At 35.8% G+C, this 15,743-nt stretch overlaps 1 protein-coding gene across 1 annotated transcript in view; it reads left to right on the top strand.

Moving 5' to 3' along the window:
• LOC117317000 overlaps window positions 1-15,364 on the top strand; it is a 27,564-nt gene extending 12,200 nt beyond the window's left edge. Inside the window, exons 6-7 of the mRNA XM_033871811.1 lie at window positions 12,032-13,583; window positions 13,818-15,364. Coding sequence (XP_033727702.1) covers window positions 12,032-13,583; window positions 13,818-13,992 — 1,727 coding nt within the window. The 3' untranslated portion in view covers window positions 13,993-15,364. The remainder of the gene's footprint in view (window positions 1-12,031; window positions 13,584-13,817) is intronic.
• The last annotated feature ends 379 nt before the right edge of the window (window positions 15,365-15,743 follow it).

The following is a 15,743-nucleotide window of genomic DNA, read 5'->3' as shown; positions in this document are numbered from 1 at the left end:
GACATCTAAATAATATTAGCTGGTATCATTCTTTCGGAGAATTATGTATGCTAGCACAAGAAAGAAGGTGGATAACATCAACAAATTGTACAGATTAAACCCGTGTGTACATTTAAAAGACCTGTCGCAATCAGGTTAAAAAATTTGTTATTGTTCGTGTTGTTTAACTGATATATTACACCAGGATATCCCAATACCCGGAACTCCTAACAAAAGCCACACAAATATGCAGGTTGTAACTGAAAACCATTTTAAAAGCAGCTCTTATTTATACCGATGACCTGTAAACTGATCTTATGATTTGTTTGTACACATGAAATAGCTGTGATCTGGTAATTATCATTTTGAAGGTGTATAATCCATGTCATTTTGCAACAATTATGGAATTAACAACATGGTGCATATCAGCGAACATATACACGTACACCGATGTATTTGATGAAATGGAATACAATGCACGTGGATATAGTGCGCTCCTCGTCAAGTAGCCAGTGTCACATGTCTGTTAATACATCTTAAGGTACTTGCTCCATGTATCCCCCAGTACAAAATAAACTTTTTGTAGCGCGAAAACCCCCGGCGAACACAACAACCGTGTCACAGTTCCGGAGTCACTCGGCAATGCCCTCAGTGGTAGCGTCGGGCACTCGCTACAATGTCCGAGTTTTGGATAATTTAGTAGATGTGGGCCGTCGAGAACATCATAAAACAACACCGTCTCCCGGTTTCAGACTCTTGTATTTAGTATCGACAACATGTACAACAGTTACACAGTTTGAGGTAAATCCCTCTCAAACATATCCAGCATAGCAACACCTAGGCACCTCGAATTCGAACTCCCCGAGCTCTCTCTCACTCTTTCTAAAGTCTGTCGGGCAACGGTTGCCCGATCGGGCAAACGTGTCCTGAACTGACCTTCTGACATAACTTGACCAAATCCTGTCGGAGCAGTCGGGCAAACTGCCGGAGCAGGCGGTCCGTTGACCTAGATATGTGGATACACATACACGTAAACATTTAGATAGTAATTAGGGATGAGTATATGATGACCATAGGTAATATAGACAGAGGACCTATAAAGAACCCCCAGAGTGATCTCCCGAAGCCATGGGGTAATAAATCCCAAACAGTGTCAAACGTAGACCAGTAGCCACGGATCAAGGTAATTAAAACGTTATCAGTGAATGACCGGTGTATTATGCTGCCTAAAATCTCACAGTCAGCATGTACATAATTAAGTCGGGCAAAGTAGGGCAAATAGGGCACCCCATCTAATTACTCATGGTCAACACAAACCTGAACTACTAAAGCTACTAAAACTATTAACACTAACATTTTTAATTAAGTACAATTGAATAACGAAATATACTACATTTTATTAGTTTAAAGTTAAAGAGAATAACGTAAGAAATCGATAGATATAGAAACTGCTTCTTTAAATATATAGGGAAAAAATAGATCAACAGAAAGAGAAATGTAGAGAAAAGTTCAGGCTGATGGTCAGCAATTTTTTGCTGTAGATGTTTAGAGTTCGGCCGGACAAAATGGGTCAAAATCGTTTTCCTTCGTCGTCGGCGTTCCTAATATCAATATACCTATATATCAAGGACATAATTATCAAACGCTATGCGCCCTAAGTATTTCAATGTCCTACCATAGTATTAGCAGTAACCCGTCATAATTTTGAAAGTGTCCTACCAAAGTATTATAAGTATCCCGCCCTAAATATTACAGTGTCCTACCAAAGTATTATAAGTATCCCGCCCTAAGAATTACAGTGTCCTATTAAAGTATTATAAGTATCTCACCCGAAGTATTACAATGTCTCTACCAAAATGTTCCACCCCAAAGTATTGCAATTCTTTCATGAACACAGTTAACAAATTGAGTTATCAATTTTTCTTCATCAGCTAGGAACACTTGTACAGTATTTGGTTACCATTAAAAGCTGACAGATATCGCTTGTTAGAAATCGAAACGTTATATATATCTCGCTTACTTCTGGAATGGACAATGGATTAAAAAGAAAAGTTCATCAGTTAAAGTGACATTTTTATTTCACCATGTAAAACAAATGCATCAAACCCCTACATAGGTCATCATGTCTATTTACATGAGTGACAAATGGCTGTAACATTTCTAAATACATTTAGGTTTAAATATTTGTATTCTTAGTGTAACAAACAAACAGCAAACAAACAAAAAAACTGATGCCATATTCAGCTATTCAAGATATCAGCAGCAATTTTGATCTAAATGTTCACTCTATTTTAATGCAAAAAATGTAGCTTATAAAAAAGCTATGCTAGAATATCGTCTTCAGGTTATATTCAATTTTAAACTTTAAAATGTTTTAGATAAAATGTTAAAACTTCTATTTTATCATATTACAGAAATTAACAAGTGGCCCATGGGCCTTAACGGTCACCTGAATTTTGAAACATTTAAGTTGATTTAAGTTACTTTTTTTTGCCCCACCCATCAGCTAAGGGGGTCAATCAGAGCCAACGTATGCATACATCAAGCTGTCATCCAATGCTGATAATGTTAACAAAGTTAGAATGAATTCCAATACAAATTAAACAAATGATATTCAAAAATGTGATTTCTCTATATGAGCTATAGACTTCGTCTCAGGTGACCTAAAACACGAGAAAAAAGTATATCAAACTTCAAGCATATTTTTCTCTAAATTCATTAAAAGGAAAAATTGAAACATAAATAATTCATTTTTAATTTCATTTGAAATGTTTTGGACAAATGTTTTTGATAACAAATATTAAGGTTATTTTTGGTTACAAAATAAAAAAGGAAATTGTAAAATAAATCTTAAGTAGACATGGAGAACATCTGATTGAGAGACTGGTTGTGTTATCGTTTATAAAACTGTTATCAAATGTGTCTCAATCATTGCTAGAACAAAAGTGTTTATCAAGTGGGAAAGTCAAATATGGTCCCTCTCTATGAAAGGTTTAATCAAATTCTACAGTAATAAAAGTGTGAAATATATAGCATAGACATAAAGTAGTTACGTATTAAATGTACCATTATTATCTAATTATTTCCAGCTTTACAGACGTGATATTTGATGCATTTTCATTTTGTTTTGTAAGCATGCGCCTTTAAACAGCCAGCAATGTCCGTGAGTGCATCATAAAAATTTGCATCTTTAAACTTGTCCAGTGTGAATGAACATGCGTCGGATCCGTCCGACGCGCATAATGACAAAAGTATCATGATATTATAGATCACACAATGACATCATCCTCGATACACTGGAGGTAAGTTCACTTCCACTCTTTGCATCCAAAGGCAAAACCGAAGGCCCAAAACACGCAATTCAATTGTTGTCAAGAACAATACATGGCCATGCAGATCACTAAGAACGACAACACATTTAATGTTAAGATCTGAGAGCGATTTTTTAAAAGCAGCTTTGTTATAAACCCTACAGGTTCATTTTAAAATAAATAGGTTCTAACTGTCTTCATTAATATAAACTATTTTTAAACAGTGTAAAAATATCATTTCGTTGAACCCAGTGACAATAAAAATCGTCATGACATGCATATATTTAATATGTACATATCGTTTATGAACTTGTAAATTTGCAGGTGAAAAAAAAGAGAAACAAATCAACTTGTTAATATCAAACATTCGACGACAAAAGCAAAGGTGAATAATAAATTTTCAAACACTCACTTTCCGCTACGCTGATTAATGAAACTACAAACTATAGCCAGTAAAATCTGTTGGTGGTGTCAAGAGCTTAAAACATATATACTTTCACATTTTCATTAAAAATACTACGGTTGTGACGAAACTAACATACGTAATACAGATAAGATATCATATTGTATAACTGTGCTTGGTATGGCAAAATATACACTATTTGGATAAAGTCTGATTCAACAAACGAAATATACTGGCATGTGTAGTACAAACGCAATAAGAAATTGCCCCGTTAACGAGAACTAAAAATATTTTACAGAGTGTGCATAAAATTGAATTCGTTTGTACCTGTAGGTATGCGTGTGTATAGTACGACTTGACATGCGCATCGGGATGGATGTCACATGTGTCGGGCAGTATAAGGCGAGCATATTGCTCAACGATGTAACAAGTATTAAAGTGTTGGTAGTTTTCTCTGATGATATTTATAGTTATGAATGACCTTCATTCAAGGTCACATGGGTAAAATAGGCTATAATCTTCAAACGACTTTTTTCTCAATAACCAAGAGGCACAGGAACTTGATATTGGGACTGTAGCATGCTGGGATAAAGTGCTACAAAGTTTGTTCAAATAAATGACCTTGACCTTCATTCAAGGTCACATGGGTCAAATAGGCTATAATCTTCAAACGACTTCTCAATAACCAAGAGGCACAGGAACTTGATATTGGGACTGTAGCATGCTGGGATGAAGGGCTGCAAAGTTTGTGCAAATAAATGACCTTGACTTTCATTCAAGGTCACATGGGTCAAATAGACTATAATCTTCAAAAGACTTCTTCTCAATAACCAATGCCCAGGGACTTGATATTAGGCTTTTAGCATGCTGGGGTGAAGGGCTACCAATTTTGTTCAAATAAATGACCTTGACCTACATCCAAGGTCACAGATGTGAAATCGCCTTAAATTTGTTAACAATAATTTTGCGATAGCCAAGAGCCTCCGAGACCTGATATTAGGCCAATAGAATGCTGGAATGAAGGACTAGAACATTTATTAATATGAATAAACCTAGCTTACTATGATATTTGAATAAAGAGGTAATCAGCATAGTATCTGTAGAAATGACCTCAATCAACTTCAAAGTTGCTGTAGAGCCAGGTAAGCGATACAAGCCCTTTGGGCCTCTTGTCATTCACTTGAAATTATGATGGAAAATATTCAAATAGTGCAATTAAAAGATGGGGAACCACTCCGTCGTCTGTGAAAATGTCATCCATGTAGTTTAAGCTGGCCTTTCTCAACAAGTTGGTATTAGTGGAAAGTTTTTGGTTAAATGTTTGTTTATTGTTATTTTGTTTATCTTGAAACTGAACTATAACATAACAAAAACATTATCCCTGTATGTCAGGGCTGGGTGCATGGTTGTCGTATTTACCTAAACTGACCGATTATAGCACCATTTTTCTTCGTTTCGGTAAATACACCTACCGCCGGGTTCAAAAATATTTACATGATATACTTCCTTCTCTCAACAGTTTTGCCGATGTCATTACTTATCCACGTGTTAGCTCAGTGTGTGTGTGTATTTTCTGTATTTTTCCAGGAAAATTCTGAAATTTGACTCGTTTAATCTTGAATTTGACTATCCTGAATACTAAACTACAGTAAACAGGCGACATCCCACTTGGTATGTTGTCTTTTCACGTGGTAAATTGTTACTGTTATCAGGTATGGAATTGGGAAGTGATATAGTGGGAAACTTGATATACTAGTAATAGGAATCTAATATCTATTTGTAGCACGTCTTTTTAACCTGACTGCGAATCTTTGAACTGACGATTCAGTGTAAATGTATAGATGATATCTTTTTTATGTTAAGCTGTCAGTAGACTGCCTTCATTTATATGAAGTAACCACCTTTACTCTCTACTCTCGCTTTTCCTTTCTTTATGGGTGTTTGACGAATCTGAGCGAGTGAGAGAGTGGGCATTCTTCTGTAACTTCTTCTTTCCTTCCCATATCTGGGATTAGTCAACTATCAGCCTCTATGCAGGGACATCTCTGTATGTCCCTGCTCTATGCGTTTGTTTCTTGATATGATTTATCATGTTTGCCTCAGATTCCTTATCCACGTGTTATAGTCGACTTGGCGTATTTAGAAAAGGGGTATTTCATATTTAGTTTCTACAGCTAAACATAATGCTTGTACTCTGAGTGCATAATATATTATATATAAATATATAACTAGAAACATCTTTAAAAAAGGTAAACGGCATAGTTTTAATGCTGGTGGTTATGATGTAAAACTGCTGGTGAAATAAATTAACGAACTAATACGTTTCAGCACGAATAACGAAATGATATCAGTTTGAATCATTTTTGGTGATAATACGACTGCATTTGAATCAGGAATATAATTTCATCAATGTGTCAGTTGATAAGATACAACCACTTATTCAGCTTGTTTTCAATCTTAATACATTATTTCGTTTTTAACTGCATATCTGCATTTTGCATTTACCGCTACATTGACCAATCACATACTTCATCTTGACCAGTAACGCCACCTGTCGCGTCATATCCGGGGCCAGAAGAATATTATACGGCTATGTCGAAAAAAATAGAATCTGTCACAGTATCCTTCGGGGAACTGTCACAGTATCCTTCGGGGAACTGTCACAACGTAGAAACTAGAGGAAACACTATCGCACACCTAAAGTAGGATGTTTCATCTTAACAAACATGCTACCCTGTCAGAGGAAAGAGAAGGTTTTTTTACGGATTGCGGGGTCAACCTCTAAACAAACATTGGGGTCACTTCTCGAGTCACGCGCTTCTGAATATGTGATGGTTTTTCTTGCCAAGTCTTTGTGCCAGGACCGATGATTTGAAAATTTAGAGAACAAGGCACAGGTTGAATAAATGAATATGTAATTACAAAATGAACGTTTGGCTAGCAAAGCTGGGATGTCTCAGACTGAGCAGACATTTAGATGCTTCATTTTCATATACATGTACCTATGATGAAAGGATTGTAAAAATACGTGTTTGCTTCAATGTTGAAATATTTACAGTAGTGTACAAATCTTTAACATGAAAGTTGACATAGAATTTTACTACAGTATTTTTAGTCTGATATTTGGCAACTAAATAAGTCTCATCAATGTCCTGTGACCTGTCAGAAAATGAAATTAAAGTTGTCAGATCCCTCTGGTCTCATCGCCTAAGTTATTTGACTTTGATCTAGAAACATATCCTTAAATTCAGGGTTTGGTTTTCATCAACCTTTTCGAAGAGTTATGCCCCTTTGTTTGTTTTCCCATACATCTTATGCTGGCAGTTTATCATATATTTTTATTGTTTCATTTGTTATGCACATAATATGCATCTGAGGAGAATGGGAAAAAAGCTAAAAGTTAAAAAAAAATCCGAAATGTGAAACTTTACACAATGTAGGCCAGACATTTTACTGTAAAGTTTGTTATACTTGTCATGTGGGAATGATTTAAATTGTATCTTGAGTGTTTATCAGACAGACCCCGCCCACACCACACAATATAGAACATGTCCTTTTGATCATTGCCAAGTATATACACAAAATTACTTGGAAAACTCTAAAGATATGCAGTGATAACAAAGCGGAACATTCTTTCGGAGAATTCTGAAAGCTAGCGCAAGAACGAAGGTGGATAACATCAACAAATTGTACAAATTTAACCCAGATTGACATTTAAAAGACCTGTCGCAAATATGTTGAAAAAAATTGTGATTTTTCGTATTGTTTAACTGATTCATTACACCAGGATATCCCGATACCCGGAACTCCTAACAAAAGCCACACAAATTTTTAAAAGCAGCTCTGTTACAAGTATGTCCCAAGTTATTTCTACCGATGACCTGTAAACTGATCTTATGATTTGTTTGTACACATGAAATAGCTGTGATCTGGTAATTATCATTTTGAAGGTGTATAATCCATGTCATTTTGTAACAGTTATGGCATTAATAACATGGTGCATATCAGCGAACATATACACGTACACCGGTGTATTTGATGAAATGGAATACAATGCACGTGGATATAGTGCGCTCCTCGTCAAGTAGCCAGTGTCACATGTCTGTTAATACATCTAAAGGTACTTGCTCCATGTATCTCCCAGTACGAAATAAACTTTTATTAGTTTAAAGTTAAAGAGAATAACGTAAGAACTCGATAGATATAGAAACTGCTTCTATACATGGAAAAATACTTGAGACGACCCCAGTTCACCAGTAGTTCGCTTCCAAGTCCGTGTTAGTTGTCCGTCTACTAGAAAAATAGGAAATGTATCAAATAGATAAACAGAAAGATGAGAAACGTAGAGAAAAGTTCAGTCTGATATACAATTGTAGATCAAATAAAAATTAATTTGGTTGTCAACTGGGTTTAGTGGCAACAACCATACACTTTTTTGATCAGTCGGACAAAACGGGTCAAAATCGTTTTCCTTCGTCGTCGGTGTTCCTAATCTATATATCAAGGACATATTTATCAAACGCTATGCGCCCTAAGTATTTCAATGTCCTACTAAAGTATTAGCAGTAACCCGTCCTAATTTTCACACTGTCCTACCAAAGTATTATAAGTATCCCGCCCTAAGTATCACAGTGTCCTACCAAAGTATTATAAGTATCCCTCCCTAAGTATCACAGTGTCCTACCAAAGTATTATAAGTATCCCGCCCTAAGTATCCCAGTGTCCTACCAAAGTATTATAAGTATCCCGCCCTAAATATCGCAGTGCCCTACCAAAGTATTATAAGTATCCCGCCCCAAGTTTTACAATGTCCTACCGAAATATTATAAGTATCCCGCCCTAAGTATCACAGTGTCCTACCAAAGTATTATAAGTATCCCGCCCTAAGTATCACAGTGTCCTACCAAAGTATTATAAGTATCCCGCCCAAAGTATTGCAGTGTCCTACCAAAGTATTATAAGTATCCCGCCCTAAGTATCACAGTGTCCTACTAAAGTATTATAAGTTTCCCACCCTAAGTATCACAGTGCCCTACCAAAGTATTATAAGTATCCCGCCCTAAGTATTACAGTGTCCTACCAAAGTATTATAAGTATCCCTCCCTAAGTATTACAATGTCCTACCAAAGTAGTCTGTGAGTATAAAGATAAAACCCGGAAGTGTTAACTATTGGTCGCGAACACGTTTGAAAATACAATTTGTTGTTTCTTATCGTTTTTTTGTTTTGGTTAAAAACTGTTAAGTCAGAACATTTATTTCCCTAGTACCTTTTAAAGAGTCTCAATGTCTGGTGGAGACATTTTCAGTGTCTTTTTGGCGGTTTTTATTTGGTTAACCCCACATTAGCTTATTATTTTATGTTTGATCAAAGTGATATTTATATATATATTTGATATATATGAGTAATTTCATCTCATAATCTTCTATTATCACTTTTTCATAATTAATAAATATTTTGTCACCTTCTGTGAGGGTGACCTTATTCATTCAAATACAGTTGTTGAGTTGTTTCTTGTAAGTGAGTAGATGCATCAAAGGCAGCTAAGTATTTAGCTAAATTTATGCATAGGAAACACTACAATAATTATTTCATATTTTACAATTTCAATACGTGTTTGCTTCAATGTTGAAATATTTACAGTAGTGTACAAATCTTTTAACATGAAAGTTGACATAGAATTTTACTATAGTATTTTTAGTCTGATTTTTGGCAACTAAATCAGTCTAATCAATGTTCTGTGACATTACATTATTACAGTGTCCTACAAAAGTATTATAAGTATCCCGCCCTAAGTATTTCAATGTCCTACGAAAGTATTATAAGTTTTCCGCCCTAAGTATTACAGTATCCTACCAAAGTATTGTAAGTATCCCGCCCTAAGTATTACACTGTCCTACCAAAGTATTATAAGTATCCCGCCCTAAGTATTACAATGTCCTACCAAAGTATTATAAGTTTTCCGCCCTAAGTATTACAGTATCCTACCAAAGTATTGTAAGTATCCCGCCCTAAGTATTACAATGTCCTACCAAAGTATTATAAATTATACCAAAGTATAATAAGTATCCCGCCCTAATTATCACAGTGTCCTACCAAAGTATTATAAGTATCCCGTCCTAAGTATTACAATGTCCTACTAAAGTATTATAAATATCCAGTCCTAATTATTTCAGTGTCCTATCAAAGTATTATAATTATCCCGCCCTAAGTATTACATTGTCCTACCAAAGTATTATAAATTATACCAAAGTATAATAAGTATCCCGCCCTAATTAACACAGTGTCCTACCAAAGTATTATAAGTATCCCACCCTAAGTATTTCAATGTCCTATCACAGTATTATAGATATCCAGTCATAATTATCACAGTGTCCTACCAAAATATTATAAGTATCCCGCCATAAGTATCACAGTATACAGCCAAGTGTATCCAAACCACCAACAATAACTCCCGATATACCAGCCAATTTTGAAATATTGATTTTTTTCTTGCATGTTATCCAGTTCAACGGCAAGTTTTCTCAGCAACTGAATTGTGTTTTGTCTCTTTCCAAGCCAGGTTTCCATGGAAGACATTTCCCCAGTCTATGCAGAACAACGATGAATACAGATTTGTTTGAATCGTAGTTATAAAGCTTTTCCTCGTGGTAAGGGCATTCGGGGAATTATTACATCTTGCGTAAGTGTCTGACGTCAATGAGTGCAAATATAAAACCCGGAAGTGTTAAATATTGGTCGCGAACACGTTTAAAAATATAATTTGTTGTTTCTTTTTGCTTTTTTTGTTTTTGTTTTGTTTGTTTTTGTTTTTTGTTAAAATCTGTTAAGTCAGAACATTTATTCCCCTAGTACCTTTTAAAGAGTCTCCATCCAATTAGTGTTTGCATAATATTTAATGGATGTTTGTTTAAAGATATTTCTTATACTTATGTTAATTCGATAGAGTCATACCCCCTTTGATGTTAAGATTAATTACCTGACGCTGTTTTGAGATGGTCTATGAGTAAAGTTTGTTTGTTTGGTTTTTTTTTTTTTTTTTTTTTTTTCATTTTACGATTAATGTTGTATTAAATATATAATGTACAGTAGTGAGCTTAAAACCTCGTAAAGAAAAAAAATTGTTTACGACTTGTCATTTAAAACTGACTTTTTATTGGAGCCAATTAATACAATTTTAGTGAAATGATCCCCTAAGATAAAATAATCCGTACTTAAACCAAAGATAAATTCAAAAGACTAATGATGATTTCAAATGGGCAGCATAACTGGGGCTAGTGGTGGATGTTTTAGGAAGGCATAATTAAGCTGCGGGTACTTCTGGCTAGGTGATTGGGTGATGTATATTGTGAGTTCGAGGCCCGGTCAGGGCACGAGTCAAAAATTGTCTTCCTTCGTCATTTGTATTTGAGCATAGGTTATTTATATAGTGAAAATACGAGAATGTTGGCTGTAGGCAGTGGAGGTTATATACCATATGATTCTTTATATTTCTTGAAAAGTAACTTTTATTTCTCTCACATTTCATTCGTAGGTTTCCATTTGTCCCTAGTAAAGTATGTGCTATTTTGATACTGGTCGGCAAACAAGATGGCCGGCAGGCGGCCATTTTGAAATAAGATAGTTTAAATTTGTTATCGATATTTCTCAGAAAGTTCTTCATAGCTCGTTATAGGTCCCCATCTCTGCATATTTAACTCTGAGACAAATGAAAAACAAAAACAAACAAAAAGAAAGAGAGAGAGAAAAAAAAATATTAAGGTGGACGACAGGCGACAATCTTGAATTCTGACAGATTTTGACCACTATTTGTCAGAAAATTCTTCATGATTTTTGTTTTGTTTTTTGTTTTTGTCGAATTTCATATGTAGGTTCCAGTAGAGTCCTTGATTGAGATTGATCGGGGGAAAATACCAATTTTTAACAATAACTCTTTTATTCTTTCTCAGAAATTCCTTCATACACCATATGTAGGTTCCTCTTGATTTCAATAAATTGGACAACAGGAAGATGAGAAATGTAGAGAAAGCTCAGTCTGCTATACAATTGTAGATCAATTAAAGAGGATTCAATGTTAGACGCCAATGAATGTCGACTCGGTTTAGTGGTATCAGGCACGCGATTTTTTATTGGTTGATTTTATACTTTGTTCCTATATATATATATATATATATATATATATATATCATATAATGTTAATTAATAATATTGATATGTTTTTTTCCGTCATCATATGGAAATATTTTAAGCGGACGTAGGTACACTTCTGTGAAAACTATATCTATATATGATATGTAATATTAATTAATAGCATTAATATGTTGTTTTTTTCATTACAGTTTTTAAGATGCATCCCTTCCTTTGCTTGATCTTGATATCCGGCTTGGTTTCATTCACGTCATGTCAGCCTTTCCCGACAGTCAATACGCCTTCCGGTCCCATCAAGGGTGTGGTCGTCCCTGCCCTCGGAATGGATATCGTACAGTTCCGGAATATTCCGTTTGCAAAGCCTCCAGTTGGCAACCTCAGATTTGAGAAACCACTTCCGGTAGAACCTTGGACGGAAACACTTGACGGAACTGCATTTGGACCTTCTTGTATGCAAGACAAACTCCTATTTGCGGATTTATGGGAAAAGGCAGAAAATGCAGAAGTAACAGAAGATTGTTTGCAGTTAAATGTCTATGTTCCTGGAGAGGTTTCAGCTGAAGTTAAAAAACCGGTTATGGTTTGGATTTATGGTGGTGCTTTTACAATGGGAAGCACCTTAACATACGACGGGTCGTTCCTGGCATCAAAGGACGTGTTGGTAGTAACTGTCAACTACCGTCTGGGCATATTTGGATTCCTAAGCACAGAGGATGCTGCCATGCCTGGTAACTATGGACTCTGGGACATGATTGAAGCACTTAAATGGATTAACAAAAACATTGCATCATTTGGAGGTGATCCTGATTCTGTGACTGTTTTTGGTGAATCGGCCGGAGGCTTTGCTGCGTCATACCTAGCTGTCATGCCGAATACTGCAGGTCTTTTTCAACGTTTCATATCTCAAAGTGGATCTGCTGTAGGATTTGTGGGAGTTGCGAAAAATCCTGCACGAGCTGCAAAAGCTACAGGGAAATTTGTTGGTTGTATAGCAGACAAAGACAGTGATATCGACACCAGTGCACTTGCAAACTGCCTGAAGCAGAAATCTGCTGAAGAATTGATGAATGCTCAGAGGGACCCGGGAACACAATTCTTTGGTTCTTTCTCTGTTTCACCCTTACTTTGGCCCACGATCGACGGGGAGCTGCTTCCGAGATCACCTTTTGACAGCCTGAGTGACCCAGCCTCGAAGGAATCAATTTACTTTCGATCTTTGGACATGATTGCTGGAACAACAAGCAACGAGGCGTCGGTAATTGCCATGTTCCTAGGATGGCTACAGGAGCCATTGAACTTCAGTATGACGGAAGGAATGCCTACAGCCGTGTTATGTGACGTCTTTGCGCCAACATTAGCCAGAGAAATGTTCAACGATAATCCAATAGTTTCTGATTTACTTTGTAAAGAATATTCCTCTGACGATATGGAAGAGCAAGCAAGGAAAATCTCAATTATGCATGCAGATACTTGGTTCGTTTCACCTACAGTTCAACTTCTAGACTTCCATGCTAATGGTAAATCTTCCCCGAGAACCTACCAGTACCTGTATAACCAAATAATCAACTTTACCTTCATGGTCCCAAGATTACCTTGGATGGAAGGAGCTGGACATGCAACTGAGCTACTCTACATGTTCGGTCCGACAGGTTCGAATTCTGTAGACGAATCGTTATCAACTATTGAAGGTAGAACATTCTCAGACATCCTCGCGAGATACTGGACCAACTTCGCAAAAACAGGGTACGAATCTTACATGTCCTTATCTCAATATTACACATTACATCAAATGCCTTTCACATCGATATAGAACATGTTAGTGTTTAATTTCTGAAGAAAAGTGAAAGGAACATTTTGCAATTTTTTTCAATTCATATTTGTCTTTGTTTTATTTCATACTAATTTTATGTTATGCATGGCTCAGAAAAAAAACTAATACTGTTTTCTTTCATAAAATATTACTTTTATTTGATGCAGAAATCCTAATGAAGATGGTTTGGTGCCTTGGAAACCGTTCAGTTCCGAAAGTCGGGACTATATGGAGTTGAAGTACCAACCAGTCCCACGCCAAAACCTGTACGAAAAGAGAATGAAGTTTCTTTTGGAGGAAATACCAAACAAAATCAAGAATAATGTCAAAACCGAACTGTAAAACCAGTATTGGTGATGTGAGATAGTGGTATATAATATTTGTGTGTATGCAGGGTATCCATTGCGTTTATAAGGGCACCTACTAGGCATGTTTCAAGTGGCGCTGACCTGTCTATAATGACCACTTGTTGTAGTTTCCAATATAGCAGCACTCAATATACAAAATGCATATAGACCTCTTCATCAAAGACACCTACCCATTAAGGCCATTTACCTTCAACTGTTCCCTTCAATTTCCATTATCATCGAATAATAAGAAACCATTGTTAGTCTGAAAGAATATTCCACAAAAGAGTTAACTCCGGGTAAACAATATCCATTTGCACTCGGTCCACGCAGGTGGATATGCGGACATCCTGTGGATGTTTTCAAAATACAGATCAAAGTTGAGAGATATGTTATTTTCTGATATGTCTCTTGCCCAATTCCTATAATGATGGGCTGGAGCTACCGTGTCTTGTGCATGTATTGATATGCCGAAGTGGTTTAAATGTATAGGTTTAATATTTTATAAGACTGTTTTGTATTCATTGTTGTAGTGAAGTTACATTATTTTTATACATATTTATAGGTGTATTCTTTTTTCAATACAGATATTTCTTACAAGTTTGTCTTTGTTGTGTAACCTGCATTATTGTGTATAAACGAGCGTCGTGAGAATATCGCTTTAATGTGGAGAACGGTTCTAGATCTAACAGTAAATGGTGATCTGCCAATGCATTCATTTCAATAATAGAAGCTTCATTGACAAAAAGAACAAAGCACAATATTTCAACGTATTTGAAATAAACAACCCTCTGATGAAGACTAAACAGTCATATAAAATGGCATTACTGCATTTACAGAAAAAAAATCACCTTGACAAACTTTATAAACATATCTATCATAAGCAACGAAGCATTTGTGAGATGCCAGAATAAATGAACAGCCCAAGAACCGTTGAGGTTTAATCTGTTCAGTCAAAAACAGGGCTTACCAATCAAATGTCTTAATTGGACAGATTGATCTTGCACGTGTTCTGCAATATTGAGTCATCTGAACTTTGACCTAAGTTTGACAATATATCACCAGCAGGTTTTAGTATAAGGGACGTAGACACTGCAGTGTTTAATTTGTCAATATTTGGATAATTAGTGTCAATATATTACGCCAACGGTCCTCTTTAAGTTTTCGGACTTATTCAAACACCGACGAAACTATGTTCATAAACTAATCAGTGCTTATGGAAGGAGGCGCGAATATCATAAGTTATATAATTTCTTATCTATTTGTGTTTTCTGCAGAAGATATAAAAAGAGGCGAGCAACTTAATTTATTCAGTCGACGCAGAAAGTCAAAACTAAACACGTTTGCTTGATTGTAATTGTGCATCCTCGCAAAAACTAAGTTTAAAAAATGGTTTCGGTGAATCATTGATTTAATGACAGGCGCATTTATAGTGTCATCACACTGAAATATCATGTTTGACACTAACAAGACCTGTCTTATCATATCGACAACGGCGAATCAGTCCCTACTATCAATTGTAAGGCTGAGTGTCGACTACCAATCTTACATATGTTGGTTAGAGTCGTTCTAGGGAATCATCCGGCTAAAACCATGACCTAACTTACCTAAGCGGTTAAGGTAAGTTAACATCAATAACAAGAAGGACGAAACATGCAGCTGTTGGCACAGATTAAAGATACTACGTATCCAACAAAGAGTAATTATTATCGGTAGAAAACAATACTTTGTTGTTGTTTACTTTAT

This window comes from Pecten maximus, chromosome 1 (genome assembly GCF_902652985.1).
Source record: "Pecten maximus chromosome 1, xPecMax1.1, whole genome shotgun sequence".
NCBI classification, from domain to species: domain Eukaryota; kingdom Metazoa; phylum Mollusca; class Bivalvia; order Pectinida; family Pectinidae; genus Pecten; species Pecten maximus.
The sequence above is the reverse complement of the archived record's forward strand: the minus strand, read 5'-3'. Positions and strand labels throughout refer to the sequence as shown.